The sequence below is a fragment of the Primulina eburnea genome, chromosome 9, assembly GCF_022965805.1.
Source record: "Primulina eburnea isolate SZY01 chromosome 9, ASM2296580v1, whole genome shotgun sequence".
NCBI classification, from domain to species: domain Eukaryota; kingdom Viridiplantae; phylum Streptophyta; class Magnoliopsida; order Lamiales; family Gesneriaceae; genus Primulina; species Primulina eburnea.
The window spans coordinates 18,186,198-18,203,621 of record NC_133109.1 but is presented as its reverse complement, the minus strand read 5'-3'; the positions used below and the strand labels follow the sequence as shown (position 1 = coordinate 18,203,621).

Sequence of the window (17,424 nt, the reverse complement as noted above, 5' to 3'; positions counted from 1 at the left end):
TAGTTATGTATGTACGTATGTTCAAGTTTATTATGCAAGCTCAAGTTTCAAGTTATGTACGTTCTATTTTTAAGATGCATGCGATTTTATTATGTAATACTCGTTATCCCAGTTTATACGTGTTGAGTCTTTAGACTCACTAGACTTGATCGATGCAGGTGACTATGTGGATGAGGAGACGGGAGGTGGCGACCAAGGGGCAGGCTTGGACTGAGTGGGAGGCTAGACCCGAGGACCGCCTACGTTATTTTAAGATTTTAAGCATGAAAACATTTATACTCTGATTTTATGAGTGGATTGTGATACATTTTGAGACAGCCTTTTCTTTTAGCAAATTTTAATTGTGATGGTTGATTTCAAAGATACTTTATGAATGATGAGTGACGACCGTATGGATGTTTCTATTAAAGAAAAATTTAAAATTTTTCCGCAAATTTTAAGTATGAAAATACGGTTCGTTACAATACGATACTAATTTTAATCAATAGTTATCAAGCATATATCTTAGGTATTGGTTTGTTCGATCTTACTCATGCAACAAACACTATTTGTATGGGTAAGGATCTTGATATGTGTCAAAAAGGACATAATTTATTCGATCTTACCGATGCGGACAACCTGAACGGACCAAGATCTTGATATGTTTCATTTTTTACACATCGAGATCCTGGTCGAACTCAAAACCCAAACTTCAAGCAAGATATTAACATTTGTCAAAATATGACATAAGTTAAGATCCTAATTTGTGTCAGTATAATTAGTGTCTTACATTGATAAGATCGAATTTTTCCTTAATCATGGGTATACTATATTTTTATTACAGCTTACAAGAAGCTTCACTTTCTCCTTCAATGGCACAGGGAATTTTCTCCCATTCAAGAAAGGCATACAACAATTAAAAATAATACTGCACCTAAATATAACATAATATTATTAGTTAACAGAATAAGCAAATGAATAAAGCACAATAGTGGTGCTTGGTTAAACAATCCCACAGTCCATTCTCCAAACCAATGGTTTTGGTACGTAAATCACAAGGAAAGTGGATTCGGAAAAGTCAAAGTTTGAATAACCCCATTGCCAAGAAAGTTATAAGAATGCAAATCAAATTTCTGCAAATTAATTTGTGACACAACACTATGGTTGGGGTTTTTTTTTAAATAATATAATTTTAAAAAGTATATATTAAAATATTACAAAATTTGGAGTTTTGTGAAAATATCACAATCCGGAAATCAGAATCCCGGATTCAATCATTTTTTTAAAAAAAAATTATCGCTTCACGGATTTTTAGAATCCATGACATACTGTCACAGATTCAGAATCTGTGACTTCCGCTTATTAAATGAGGTGTGCACCTCATTTTTTCAAATCACCGAGTCGAATACTTCTTCAATTTCCTTAGGAGCATTTTTTTTTCGATCAACGAGCACCGAGCACGTCTCTTTCTAGCACTGGTCTTCAGAATTTTCCATTTATTCACTAGCGCAAGTCTTCGACATTTTTTCATAATATTAAGAGGTAACGATATTATCTTTGTTTATTATATTTATTATTGTTCGTTAATTATAGTAGTTTTAAGTAATAACAATAGTTATAATATTAATTGTATTATTGGATTATAGTACTGTAATTTAGAATTTTTGCATCAGTACCGAGCACTTCATGAACGCATCATAGTAGTTTTAAGTAATAATAATAACTATACTTTATTTAATTACAATAATTATAATATTAATTGTATTATTGGAATTAGAATATGTATAGTTATTCTTAGGTCAATTATATCCTACACCAGGTGAGTTACACCTATTTATTTTTTCCTTACACGTATCTTTTTTTTTAATTATTACTACTGCATTTCACACTACTTTAACCATAACCAACCAAACTAATCATTAAACTAATTTTTTTCTTGTATATAACATGTGTTATATTATTATTATTATTATTCTCAAATTTTAAAACTTAATATTTTATATTTAAAAATTACGTGTAATTTATATTTGATAGTAAATGAGTGATATATTTTTAAGAAACCTATAGATTTTAAAAGTACGTGAAATTTTAAAACTTATTCTCAAGTTTTTATTTTATATACTTTTTGATTTATGTTAATGAATGATATAATTTAAGAAAAAATAATCTAGTGACAAAATTAATTATTAGTGGCAATTAGCTAATAACCAAACTAAAGTTAATAGTAAAATAAAAAAATTGACACGTATATATTATTTAATAACATGGTGTAAATCTCCCAGATTAGGATAGAATTGTACTTATTCTTATTACTAATGTATTTATTATAAGTCTATTATTACTAATGTATTTATTATAATTATATGTTACCTATTATGAAGTATTATTGATTTTTAAAAGAAATTATTTAATTAACATTAATTAGTTTTATTACCAATTTGTCATCAACATATACGTTTTATTTTTTCGAGCCAGAAATTGCAAATAAATTTCGTTTGCTATAAAATATGTGTTAAATTTTGTTGATAAAAAATATAATATTTGTTAACTAATGATTTTTTGTTTGCAAGATAGCTGAAAATACGGACAATATGTTGTATTTGCGGGGTAGGCACATATCAAATAATATCAACGCTGGAAACATAGAAGCACTAATTCCGCCACGCCAGTCTGACAAATGTCTTTGGAGATTGCTTAATGCTGGGATTCACCTCCGTGTCTGCCTATGTCTTGCACGCATGAGCTTCTATGGTGTCATTCAGTGTAGACCTATTAAAAATTATGATAATTATTTGCTTACAGCCATTGTTGAGAGATGGCGTGAGACACACACATTTCACCTTACAGTGGGCGAGGCAACAATCACCCTACATGAAGTTGCCCTTATTTAGGGGTTGAATATTGATGGCATGCCCATCACTGGTATAGATACCGCATACAACAAACATACTTTACAACAGTGTTGCGCTACTTGGTTGGGTTTTACGCCTATATCTTCTCAGATTAAAGGTGCACATCTTTATCTGACCGCTTTGCTAGACAATTGCCTAAATAATATGATTAATAATCAAAGCACTGAATAGGATGTGACACAATATTCCCGTTGTGGCACAGAATAGGATGTGACACAATATTCCCGTTGTGGCACAATATTCAAATCTCAAAACCCGAATAGAAAAGTCCTTCACTGAAGCTATTACATCAATTTTGCTATTAAAAACCATTTTTACACCAAACTCTGGCCTTTCAGGATTGTAAAAGTTTGTTCTTGATGTAGAAGGAATACCAATGAATCTGGAATTTGTTCGTCATAGACTTCATTGAAAAATTGGGGAGTTTCACGTAAATGTTGCTCATGTGCAATAGGAATGTTCTCTATCATTGTTGGTCCAGACATTAACACATGCGCCGATGTCCCTTCATTTGTATTGTTAACATGATCATCATCTTCTTCGTCAATTGATGTAGTATACAAATCATCATCGCTATTCATGACATGAAGCGAAATGTCCCCAAATAAATCATCTTGCTCAGCCATGTGTTCTGTAATTGGGGCGGAAATATTTGCAGCCCCAGTAGAACTATCAAAATGTCTGACATTTGTGGTATTTTCTTCATCAACACATGAATTTAAATCCAATTGGCATGTTCTACTAGAACCCCATGCGACATCAACTCCTGATGGAACCGTGATATGATGATCCCAACCCCCTGAAGTAAAATCTCATTCTCGTGTTCTGTTCATCCCTCATGCATAGTCTTCTTCAGTGTGAACCGTGATATAGTGATCCCAAGGACCAGTGTCGATCCCAGATTATGTATGAGCTGACTGTTCATCGACGTGACACATAGAAGGTCCCGCTTCATTTAAACCTATTGTTCCCAAACCTTGCGTTATTACCGGCATGACTGCATCAAAATAGTAATCATTTATGTTCTATAACACTGGCGATAAATCAACATACAAGTACATGCAATCCAGTGTCGGTAACTCAAACATAAATTGTAGACTACCATCATCTATGATATAGACATGCTCTTCAATGTAACGAGACAACGAGCTATAACAATATTTCGTTAACAATTTGATGCAGAATTTTGATTGGTCGATCTCCAACTTGCGATGCACATAATTCACTAGTTGGGAAAATGTAGTAGATCTAGGAATTCTAATGGGCCTGGTCGCGGGGATATTATATCCAACCCTACCATCTTCAATAATGACATAGCCACCTACGTATAGTAAGGTCCTCACTATATCCATGTCTGCCTCGAACAAAATTATAATTAATAGTATAATGAAACTGAACAAAATTACAATTAATAGTATAATGCACTGAACAAAATTATAATTACATTAATACAATATAAATAATACAATTAAAATATAAGAAATGAGTGAAATTACCTTTTCAAATGTTGTTATACGTAATTTGTAATTGAATCATCGAACGATGTTTAATATCTGCAATAAATTACAAAAATTATTAGAAATATTGTAATATAAAAAAATTGTAGGTTTCAAAAACATTTACTAAATAATAGTAACATATATTTAAAGAATATTATTCAACTTATATGAAAATACCTTTATTATTCAACTTATATGAAAAATTCGGAGGTTTCAAATACCTTTACTATTTATTTAAATAGTGAATTGTTTTTATTTCAAATATTTTTGGACGAACAGATTATTTTTATCGCAATTTAAAAGTTTATTATTTATTTAAGAAAATTTTATTTTCTGCAAAATTTCAATTAGTTTAAAAATTACGGTACACTACAAACAATATTTCGCAATTTTTTTATTCCAGTTATTAAAATCTTTAGCACGAAATTTTGGATGATAGTTTATTACTATAATGTTTAAATAAATACTCAATGAAATAGTTCAAGAATTAACTGATAAAATAAATAAGCTAGAATGATTGATTAAATTTCAATGAGAAATGAATTTGTTGGGAATCTCGGTTCACCTATCCCTCGTCAATTACTTAATTCGTTCGACCGTGATCTACGCTTACGACTGGATTTCCTATCCAATTGAACACTCCTTCTCGAGTTATGCCAAACTAATGCAACTCAGTGAAGTAATTAAATCTCTTTAATTATTTATCAACTGTGAATTTCATATCGTTCTATGAAATCCCCTAGCTTTCACCCTACCAGACTATGAATATCGACGCGTATCCAACTTCATATTTCTATGTAAATTGTAAATCCAAGGATTATGTTGATAGTTCCTATCACGGGCTATTCTCTTGAACTCACTTGCATTATGAAATCGTTATTAAATTTAGCTACGCTTCAACAACACAATGAAAACCATAGCACAATCAAGAATTAATCAAAAGTCGATATGTGAATTAAGTAAACTCGGTTTCGGAGTAGGATCTCCTTAAATCCAAACAAATAATATAGATTAGCTACTCGTTATCATAATTAAACTAAGAAAAACAATATCTAAATAAGAGAAAATAAACTCGAAATACTAGACATGACGAGAATGCGAAGAATGTTGCCGGAAATCTTGAAATCTGCAACTCCAAGCTTTCTCCAAGCCTTTCTCTCCTCTCAACCTTTGTGGCTGCTGAATCTCTCTGAATAATCCCCAAAATCTTCCAATCATCCTTTCCATATCATGCCCACAAATAAGAGAAGGAATCTGTAACGTCCGAAAAACCAACATACGTAAATCGCATGATTGAAAATTATTTTAATTGCTTGATTATTTTATTTAACTGATTTTAAATGCTAGCATGATATTTATGATATGATTAAATGTATGATTTTGTGATTAAATGATAATATGACATTATTACATAAAATTAAGGATTTTACCCGAATATTCAATAATAGGCAGGGAAAAGGAGACCGACGACGACCAAGACAAGAATATTTATTTTTCATTATATAATGGCAAGGCTTCCTAATATGATTAATGATTTAAGTTTTCTAAAAATATTTGAGTTCGAATTATTTTACGAGTCGATATCAATTTTTCTCGGGAAGCCGGTTTTGGGCAAACAAGGCTGCAAACATAGGTTGTTATATGAATGAATTGTGGTAAATAAGTGATAATTTTAAAAGGTAAACATGGTTGGAACCGTAGGCTACAAGCAAGGTAAGAACCGTGAGTTGTGTTGGCTTTTTCTTGATGATAGGGGTTGGTTTCTTTGCATGGTCCCTTGGTGATATGAATCCTCGTGCGAAGAAAAGCAAACACAATTAAATACGAATCGCGCCCTCCATTCAATAACGGACAAGGATTGTTTTGTTGTCCCGATCTTTTGAATCAAGTATGGGTTTGTGATATTCACCTCTAAGTTATAAAACTTAGCAACAAATATTCACGAGTAAAATAATTGAGAAACAGAAGAACCTTCAAAGAACTTGTCCTTGACAATTCGTATGAAATCAATCGACAAACGCTACAAGAATAAATCCTTGATAAGTTTGATTTTTGATGAACACATAGCGAAGCTTTGAAAAAGTTTGAGAGAAAATCTCAAAAGTTTGATAAACTATCAATAATTATCTGCATTGTGTGTTATTTTCGTCCCTAATTTCTTTACATATCAAAAGGATATCAATATCTAGTTACCAAACAAATCAAAACTCTAAAGAAGGAAAATTTCTCGCCAAATCGTAAGGGACACAGACTCCGTGTAGAGGTCTGGAGTTGGGTCCGTGTAGACACTGCCTTTGCCAATAACATAGGACACAGAACCCGTGTACAGGTCCGTGCTCGGGTCCGTGTAGGCACTGGATTTCTTCATTCTCGGGTGTAATGGACACGGACCTCGTGTACAGATCCGTGATGGGGTCCGTGTACGCACGAGATTTCTCTTTCTTTGGAAGCGTATGGTATTCGGAGATCATCCTCAATTTTTGCTTGAATAATGTTCCTTTGGCCTCCAAACGTACTCCCTGCATCACGAGTCATTCTTTCTTGATCATCACTCCTTGTAATGCCTCTTTTAACTTCTTTAGTCGTCCTCTCGTGATTGGTCTTTCCGGTAGTTCTAAATGATCCCATACTTTCCTAGAAGCTTGAGCATCCGTGTTCGCATCACTTGGGGCTTGACCAGGGCTGACTTGAGGATCGAAGAGGGTAAGGGGAGAGGGCTTGGTAGAGTCCTAGGAGGCTAGGGCATGCGCAGCAGGGCTGGGGAAGAGTCCTCGCTGCATAGGACTCTTCCCGTAGGGTGATGGTGTGATGGCCGAGAGTTTTCAGAGGGTGGCTCGCGTCTGGGACTTGTCTAGGGTCAGTAAGGGTCGAGAGGGTCGATGGTTAACCAGATAGAAGTGTCTTAGTTGGGTTAGGAGTTCTAGATATGCTAGGAGAATCACGCACACACACACGCAGACTTGGTCTCGGTTCCGGGAGTGATTGGGCGAGCTAGGGTCTGGTTCTATGGGCTGGGCTTAGTCAGGAGGGTGCCTAGATGGGTTGATTGGGTTTGGCTTGAGGTAGCTCGACCATGGCTCGAGTAAATTAGGAGTTGGCTTAGGTGGTTCGATTATGTGTCAAACTCGAAAATTTAAGAACTAAAATTAGAACCATGGGTCCACGGGTATGGTTCATGGCTCAAAAGTGTAGAATAAATAATAAAAATGTTGTGTTTAAAATTTTGGATCAAAATAATAACTTTTGGATTTATCCGGGATTTAATCGTCTCACAAAACGTTAATTAAAGAATTAATTGAAAATTCTAGTTTTAAGCTTTATAAAATTATGTAAAATTATATCTAAGCTTAAACAATTATTTTAGAATAAGCTCATGTCATTAAAAGTGAGAAAAAGATAAATCCAAGAATTTTTAATTCCAGTGGCAAAACGGTAATTTTACACTTAGGAAAATACGTAAGAGCTTGGCAGTGTCCTGAAGGATCATAACGCATGTTAAACGATATTTTATGATTTAAAATGAGGATTTTGATTATAATATATTATTTTATGATTTTTGGAAAAGATGTGCAATTTTTACTGTCTACAATGCTATTTTTGGAAAGTTATATTAATTTTTTTGATTTTTTAAAAAAGAAAAATATTTTAAGGGATGTGAATTGACTGTGACATATGATTATATGATTTGTGGGGGATCCGTTTATGTGAGGACGGTGAACTTATAATTTTATGGGGATGTCCTGAGGGGAAAATGCCGAGAGGGAGCCCATTTACGGGAAAAGGCCCGAGAGGGAACCCATTTATGGGAAAAGACCCCAGAGGGAAGCTGTCTATAGGAGAAGGCTCCCGAAAGAACTTCGACGATCGTATTTATATGGTGGAGCCTAGTGCACACCCCCATGGGCCATGTGGAGATGAAGACTGGTCAGTCGACCGAAGGATAAGAGTTAGTCACTTTCAACGATCAAACTTCACCCCAAAATGATTTATGATTAAAAGCTTTATTATTAAAATGATTTATGATGGAAAACTTTATGATTAAAATGATTTTATGATATATGATTAATGATTATGATTAAAGCTATTTTTAAAATAATTTATTTATCCTCAAAGCTATTTTTAAATGGTGTAATTATGTCCAAAAGCTATTTTAAATAAAAGTATAATTTTTAATACATGTGATTGTATATGTATTATTTGATATCCATGTTTAGAATGTGCTGAGTCTTTAGACTCACTATGTTTGTATGATGCGGGATTTGATGATTTATGGGAGATGGTGACGATTGAATGGATCGAGTGCAGCAGTACACACCCGAGGGCCTTTATGTTTCCGCACTAGCTAGATAGATAAATGATTTAAAATTATGATAATGATTTTTATTGGATATATTTTATGCTTTATTTTTATTGTTAGTTGATCCTCTAAAGGCGATTTAGGATGTTATGTCAATTGATGATTTATGATTTATTTTATGCACTTGAGATTTAAATTGTTAAATTATTATGATTCATGATTATGTTAAATTATTTTATTAGAATTTATTATTTAAGATTAGAAGTAAAAAAATTGAAGTCGTTTCAGAATCGGTCATAAAATATTTCCAAAATTAAGTTGCGCTTCGGTGGTCAAATCCTACCGCTCGAGCGCCAAGTCCTCTGTTTTCATCTTTTGCTCGCAGCAATCCGCGCTCGAGTGGTCAAATTCTACCGCTCGAGCGCCGAGTCTTCTAGGTTTTTACTCTTCAAAAATCACACCTCGCGCCCGGGCGGTAAGATTCTACCGCTCGGGCGGCAGCCTTTCTGCTAATTTCTTTTGGTTTGCACATTTTTGTTCCGATTTCAGTTTATCGGAGATTTCACCTGCAAATTCATCACGTACAAGTCAGATACGAACATACGCATATGTTAATTCTAAAATGAACAAAATGTAAATGAAATGCACGCATGCACAATGCAAACACGCACAAAACTAATGCAATAAAACACGTAAAAACGACACCAGAACCTTTGTAGGTAGGGATGTAATCGAATCGAGCCGAGTCGAATTCTTGAACGTTTGAACTTGACCCTTTTATAATCGATATGAGCTCAAGTTTTATTTAACAAATATATTCATTACTCACGAGCTTATTCAAGCTTTTATCGAGCCTAAACGAGCTTAATAAATATGAATTATATATTTAAATCTTCATTAAATTAATTAAAAAATTAAATTATGTATTTAGAGAAAAATGTAACATTCTTATTAAATTTTGTAAATTTATTATAATATATAAATTTAATAGATTTTTCTATATGTTTCATAAGTAATGTGCAAAATTAATAAATCAAAAATCAAATTTATTATTTTTTCATCTAAGAGACTACTCTTGAACTTAATAACGAATATGTTTATGAGCTAACGAGCTGAATATTGTAAAGCTTGAGCTTTGTTCGTTTATCTTAACAATGTTCATTAAACGAGCTCAAACGAATTTTTATCGAATCAAGATTCGAGTAGTTCATAAATAGTTTGGTTCATTGACATCCTGATTTGTAGGCCATCAAATATAGTTTTATTATTTTTATTTTTTAAAGCAGATCGAAAATATTATACTTTTATTGGTGGAGATAACAGAAATTGCATTTTCTTTTTTTAAAAATCAAAATATATTTTATTTTCCACAGAAACATAAAGACCCGTGGCATCTTGGTCTTTCCGGCCCCCAAAGAACGAGTTCGGAACACGACGTCGTTATCTTAATGGCGGTTGGAATTCATCAAACCACGCGTCTTCAATCTCAACCGTTCACTTCTCATCCACTGATCGAGACCGTTAATTCCTGGCACGTTCCTTTATATAACAGCCCAAACTCTTTGTTTTATCATCATCGTTTACGAAATAAAACCTAAAGTTCTCCGCTGAAATCAAATTTACTGGGAAACGAAAAACCTGAATTTGGATTCTTAACAAAGAAATTGAATGATTCATAAATATTCTGCGCCTAACGCGATTTTGAATTTTTTTTTTTGCGTGAAGTAGATTTTCAAAATCTCGCGTTCTTTGTTGGTATATTTTAGCGTGGGGTTTGGATTTTGTTTTCTTTGTCAAACGAGTTTTGTGAGACGAACTGAAAAAAATAATCTAATTTTCGGTTTTTCTGGTGAGATTTACGAATCCGATTGCTTCGGCTGAATCTCGAGTTTGTCAAATTCTAGGGTTTTTACTTCGAAATGAACGAGCAGGCGATGATGATGAATCAACATCAGCAGTTGATGAACATGAATGCTAACCTGATGAATATGAATCAAATGAACCCACAACAACTTCAGCAGTCGCAGCCTCAGGTAATCTCATCGAACCGCTGTAAACACGGTGCATGTATTCCAATAATATTTGGATCGAGTTATCCGATCAATTATTATTCTGATCAACAGATGCTGTCGATTAATCGGAGCTACGGTGTGTGGCCCCCGCAACCGCCGTTTCACAAGCCTAATCCGAACGTCGGTGCTGTGAACCCACCGCCGTCTACCTTCAAAAATCTCTTGGGTCCAAGGAGCAGCTGGAAGAGCAACAGGATTGTTAAGCCCAATGACAAGAGGAGGAAGGAGCAACATAAATCGCTGATGGTGGGCAATAGTGGTGGTGGCCTTTCTGGTGGTGTCAATATGGTTGGTGGTGGTGATGGAAACTTGAATTTTAGTAACTATAATTTGCCTACTTTGAATGAATTGCAGTATCAGAACCGATTGAAGACTAGGAAGTTTTTCCCCAAAAGGAAGTTTAATCAGAATAATAATATGAACATTAATATGGGTTATAATAAAAGTTATAGTTACAGCAGGTCTGCTCCATTTGCTCCTAGGAACACTACTTCCTTTTTAATTAGGGCGAAGAAGAGTGGTGGTATAGCGTCTTTGGTTTCTCCATGTCCCGTCACGCCTGCAGTATTACCAACTCCTAGTTTTTCTCCTTCCCGTGAGGTTTTAGTGGACATGGCCAAGGAAGAGTGGGGTGTCGATGGGTATGGATCAATGAAGGGGTTGATTAGGTTAAGATCACCTGGACATGAAATGGAGACTCAGGAGGACGAAGTGGATGATGATGGAGGCTCGAGTGAGAGTGATGTGGAGGAGCATGTTGAGGTCGAGAGGAGGTTGGACCACGATTTGAGCCGGTTTGAGATGATCTATAACCCTAACAGTGTCGGTGTTGGTGGGATTGAGTATCACAATGTATTGGAGAATCGAGTGGATGATCAGGATGCTCATATTGCACAGCTGGAGGAGGAGAATATGATATTGAAGGAAAGATTGTTTTTAATGGAGAGAGAGATAGGAGGCTTGAGGAGGAGGTTGAGGTGCCTTGAGGGGAGGGGAGGAAATAGGGTGGAGGACCTCGAGGAGGTAGTGGAGAATGAATCTGATGATGGAAGTGATAGTCGTGAGTATTCACATTCAATGGAGGAAAATAATGACGAATTCTGTGAAGAGAATGTTCATCGGTGTGGTTTTTCCCGAGGCAATGACGAGAATGCTGTTTTTTATGAGAAAGTGGGGAACAAAGAAATGCTATTCGAATCTGATGGGAATGGTAACATTGCAGACCCTGAATGCAAAGTAGAAAAGAACAATGATGAGCTTGTTGACAAAAATTAGGACCAGTAGATGTCTGTGTTGAAAATACTGAAGCTGCACCGGAGATGGATATTGCAAATTCTCGCCTAACAGAAATATTGATAACTGACAGAATCTCATTGGCATAGTGACTTAAAAAGTTGTGGTGGTTGTGTACTTATTGTGATAGTTTTCTAGTTATAATTTGTTCTCGCTTGTGATAAATTTGTACATTTGTCTGGGTAGAAATCCACAACTTCTTTTGTCTCTCAATCTAACACTGAGAGCAGAACTGGGTACTTTCTTACTTTTTGGAACATGTTTCTTACCTTATGTTCTTAGGTCTTTGTATGCTTCTACTCAGGGTTTCAGCTTTGGATTATTCGTGAGAAGGTTTTTAGTTGTGATAAGACTTGAATTATATTTTGTTTCTGATGAATCTGTGAAATTTCTACTCAACTATATGGCTTTGTTCTTTCAGCTTTTTTTTTACTAGTGTTATCAAATGGCTATTTATGCGGACCCCAAGTAGTTGAGTTTCTGCTGCTGCTATTACACCATCTACTCTGAATTTTTCCAAATGAAGTAATCTCGTTATAAATTTAGTTTTTCTTTTCTTTTCTTGGTCATGCTGAGTGTAAGAAGTATTCTGAGCTTTACATTCTCTGTGCCACTCAAATGCAGTGGATTGCCTGCTCTACAACGACCAGCTTTCCAATGGACTGTGTGGAATTGCAAGTCAATTCGATGATCAGCACCCGAAACTTGGGGTATCAATTTCACATAAATTTTTCTGTTTATGACGAAATAATATCAAAATATTATTCTAATTTCATTCTCACTTGTCCTCCTTGAGTATTTTTGTTTTCTTCTCATTTGATATCTATGTTAACAGAATAATTTATAATAAATAGTTTCTTTTCTTTTTAATTAATCGTTTTTATAAATTATGTATTCTATATTTGTAAGTTATTTAAAGTAGTTGTGCTTGGATTGATGGATTTCAAATCTACAGATTCTATATATATTCAAATTCATTTTTGTAGTTTTAGAAAAGCAAAAGCATAAAATTCAAATTCAAATCTTCCATATTTATAAAGTGTTTAATGTTAATTATGATGTATTTCAATTTCATATAATAATGAAGACATTTGAAACAAATTATATTTTGTGTAACTTAAAATTTCATATGTTGTTTAATTGTTAGCGATAAAAATATAATCGAAATCAATGTAATTGAAATATATTCATCTAAATGCAATGTAATATAAGTTAAAAGTGTATGAGGGACCTTCGATTGAATCTAATATTTGATGACATGTATGTTACGCTTGGATGCAGACGTTACAGAGCTGTGCAACGTCCCATGTGAAGCAAGACAAAATTTACTTTAGACAAGCCAACAATCTTGTACCTGAGTGATTCATTATATTAAATGGTGGCCTTAATTGATTCTTTATGTTCAGAACTGTATTCGCTACACTTCTTCACGTGTTCTTAAACCATTATGTTTCTTCCTCGAACAAGCCGTTGTGTTTTGAAATCCTTCGCATCCAAATCAAACAATTAGATCTCGAATGATTTCATAAATCTTCAGTTCTCCCAAATCACAAATTGTAACGATACCCCTATAAAAATTCAGGAAAACAAAAAAAGTATATACAATTGTCTTTAGAACCTTTTTTTTAAAAAAAAAAATAGAGATATTGAGGATATACGGTAATATACATATATGAATTTAAATATCGCGTCCCAGATTAAAATTAGAAAGCTATTTCACATGCCGGTGGGAGGAATGGCAAATGTCACATTGTAGTGAAATTAGCACAGACTACGGTTAAACCTTAAAGTTACAAGGATGTGAGTTTCCTGAAAACCAATGTTACACTAGTACTGATAAATGGTTAGCATGCAAAGTCGCCAATTCTAGTATCCTACAATAAGTCTAAACTAGATGTCTCCCATAGCTTCTGTTCCACTTTACACCAAGAGTTGCAGGGAACTGTTATCACCTAATATTATTCCACTAAGGCGACAGCTTCTCCCAGATGTAGCGACCTGGGAGGGGCAAGTCATTCACAATATCGAAGTTATACCTGCAAGTCATAAAAAATATATAGAATTAGTTGGCTGATCATGACAAGTGAGCTATAGTGTTGAAACAAATGAAACTACCAACATACTTCTTGATAAAGTGTCGATGCTGAGCCTCCTCCATTTGGGCGAAAAATCCCTCAAGTTCCTCGTCTGTAGGCATGTTTCCGACCCTTTGATTGGTAGGAGTAAGAGTTGCCGACTTCGTGCTAGAGCTCGGTGTGATGATAGTGTCAGCAGCCCTGATCGAACTACATGGCGTGCTTTCTCTAGTGCTCCTGCCCCGAATGCAGACTTATCATACACAGTTTATTCATACACATACTAAAAGAAACACAAGAACAAAGCTATCAAACTGCTTATTTAAATCTACCTAAAAGACAAAACACACAAGCAAGAAACCAAGATAATCAGAAGCTCTCCAGCTTCCAAAAACACACAAGAATAATTTTCTAAAAAGGTTCTGTGAAATATAAATCAACAATGTTATTATATCAAATACTGACATGGGTTGAAAATGAGAGAACTCTCATTTCTAAGAGTGGATGGATTTTACGGACTTCTCAAAGAGATCTTTCAACCAAAAGGCAAGAAATCTTTTTATAAAACCTAAAAAAGAAACAGTTAAACAGAGCTAATTCCATATATTTCTTCCCCAAGAAAGAAAATATGCCATTTTCTAAAATAAAACAGACACTCTGCAAACATATCTTCCTTAATAATATTCTCGTGTTTTTCGCCTCACAGATTATATATCAAAGAACAGACACACACAAGTACATACCAAAAAAAAAAAAAAGAAAAGACAAAGAAAAAGAAAAATAGTGAAGGTAGTTCGAAAACACCAGAAAATTTAATTACACAACCTTAAATAATAATTAAACATTGAACACCACCAAAAAATTCTATTATAGCATAAAATTGAAACAAAAGAATCAAATGGATATAAAAGTTATAGAATATTTTAAAAAGCAAATACCTTTCCCTAGCTTCGGACTCCAAATTATTTTCCCCACAAGAGGCCTCAATTTCCAAATCCCCCGTTTCAAACCCTCTGCATACACCTTCTTCTTCCTTGGGCACACTTCTACTTCCGAATTCCTCTTTTTCCGAGCAATTTAGACAATCTTTCGGAGAAGAAGCCTTTTCAGAATTCTGCATGTTCTGCCTGACAAGCGTCAGCTTCTCAAGCCGCCGCGACCGCAGCTCGAGGTAACACGGGTCCGGATTCGGGGGAAGCAACTCAGCCGAGGACTGCAGGCGCTGTAGGGTAAGGGTTTTCGCGCGGGTACGAACACCCAGGGAGGACTGCGAAACATCCCTCACCGCAACGTCGCAGCGTATTTTCGACTTCTTCATATACTTTCCCATCCCTCTCAATTTTCTACGCGCGTGAAATCGAATTCAACACGTCCACTAAAGCTAGTAGAAAAGGGGTTTCATGGCGGAGGAAGGAAGGAAGGAAGGTGAAGAGGAAGATATTGGTTTACAAATTAGAGGGAGAAAATTGTTTTCGTGTAATTTCAATTCAGCCCACAATCTATTTAACTTTTCATTTCAACCACTTAAATTTGAAACACGTTGTCATATATAATATATACATCTATAATCTATACTATCATATTAAGTATGAGACCTTAATAATAACCGCTCTATGAGGACACTAACTATTCTTTCTTGTTTTATCCTTTTTAATTTTTTATATTTACTATTTTATTATAGTTGAACTCATAATAATAACCGCTCTATGAGGACACCAACTTTCTTTCCTATTTTATCCTTTCTCATTTTTTATATTATATTTTTCCTTAACAAATAATATTATATTCACCGCCATAAGGAAACTGCTCACGTGAAAAATAATATTATTTCTTCTCCAAACTAACCACCGTGAAAAATAAACTCTCTTCTTTATATTGTGATGTCATTATTTTGTAATATCATGAATATTTAATATATTAACCACATGTATTCAGGACACACAACACGTATGCCAATGTTACTAGTATTATTAAGTGTGAGACATTTAGAATAACTATTTTAAAAAAACAACAAAATATTAATTCATAATTATTAAAAATACAAAAAATATCAAAAAATATAAATATTTTTTAAAAATTGAACAAGTAATCTAAATTAAAAATAGTTTCGTGTTAATTGTTTAATATTATTTGATCAAATTAAAAATAATAATAACATACACAACGTATGTGCATATTTTATTAGTATATATTGAAGTTAGAGATTTCATATATATAACTAAAAAAAATTACTAAATCTTTATGATAAACTTCATATTTAATCAAATTATTTCAAATAATTGTTTAAGTTAAAGAATTCAAATATATAATAAATTTTTATTATTATTGTTAAAAATTTCAAATAGTTTTTATATAAAATTATTTTAAATCATTTATTCGAATATTTCTTTAAATTCACAATTCATATGATTATTTTTTGAGTCTCATCTTTTAAATTTATGTATTTATATCATACTACATTATATATTCAAGAACAGGAGCTGGCGTCGATGCCTACGCTACACAAGTACAACATATATATTAAAATTCCGACGCTACACTAGAATAAATAAAACCATATTTTGAGAAATCAACCGGTATAATCAAATAATATGGAACCTATGCTGTTAAAATAGAAGAGATTTTTGCTTAAAATCTCCATGCTCAAATTTACTTTTATATTCAGTTTCTTTTTGAAAAATTACGTGTTTGCATTCCCTAATATACAAAAAAAAACTGTGTTTTTATTCAATGAGTACAAGATAATCAACTTATTTGGTTCAAGTGTTTTTTTTATATAATAAAAAAAACCTAATCAATCCAAGCTTATTCACCCCTTCTACCGATTAATAATTTAAAAGAATGTTTGCAACGTCTAAAAATAAATGATCACTTATTTTTAGAGAATGAAAACACTCCCTAAATATGTTTTGTGAGCATGTCATATTGGCAAAACTTTAGGAGAAATGAACAATAACAAAATCATCGTGATTTCAAACACACATAATATCTTGAAGGATATAATATATATGTCCACTTCAAGCCTATATTAACTCCATTTTCAAATTTATCTAATGGATAAGCAATGAAGAAGGTCATTCTCACTCCCGCAAATAGATGAGCAACTCAAATATCTATGTTGGAATATGTTTTACCCTAGGTTTTGGTAATGAAAAATAACAAAATATATCGAGCTGTTTTAGGTTAAACTATCATGTGTATAATTTACAAGAATCTAGCCGCTAGACAAGTCAGATCGCTCATTGTTATATCAGAAGCTTATGTGGAACATTATCGAAAGATTATCAATTGTATATG

General features: G+C 33.6%; 2 protein-coding genes across 2 annotated transcripts; one reads left to right on the top strand and one right to left on the bottom strand.

The window, feature by feature from the left end:
- Positions 1-10,254: 10,254 nt before the first annotated feature.
- Positions 10,255-12,332, top strand: LOC140841317 (uncharacterized). The gene is made up of 2 exons (XM_073208624.1): positions 10,255-10,720; positions 10,811-12,332. Exons 1-2 carry the CDS (start codon positions 10,607-10,609, stop codon positions 12,032-12,034), a joined length of 1,338 nt encoding a protein of 445 aa, XP_073064725.1. The 5' UTR covers positions 10,255-10,606; the 3' UTR covers positions 12,035-12,332.
- Positions 12,333-13,784: 1,452 nt separating this feature from the next.
- LOC140841319 (cyclin-dependent kinase inhibitor 3-like) lies at positions 13,785-15,626 on the bottom strand. The gene is made up of 3 exons (XM_073208625.1): positions 15,066-15,626; positions 14,176-14,364; positions 13,785-14,088 (listed from the first exon to the last, which is right to left on the bottom strand). The coding sequence occupies exons 1-3, from the start codon at positions 15,455-15,457 to the stop codon at positions 14,019-14,021; spliced, it is 651 nt and encodes a 216-aa protein (XP_073064726.1). The 5' UTR covers positions 15,458-15,626; the 3' UTR covers positions 13,785-14,018.
- Between the last annotated feature and the right edge of the window lie 1,798 nt (positions 15,627-17,424).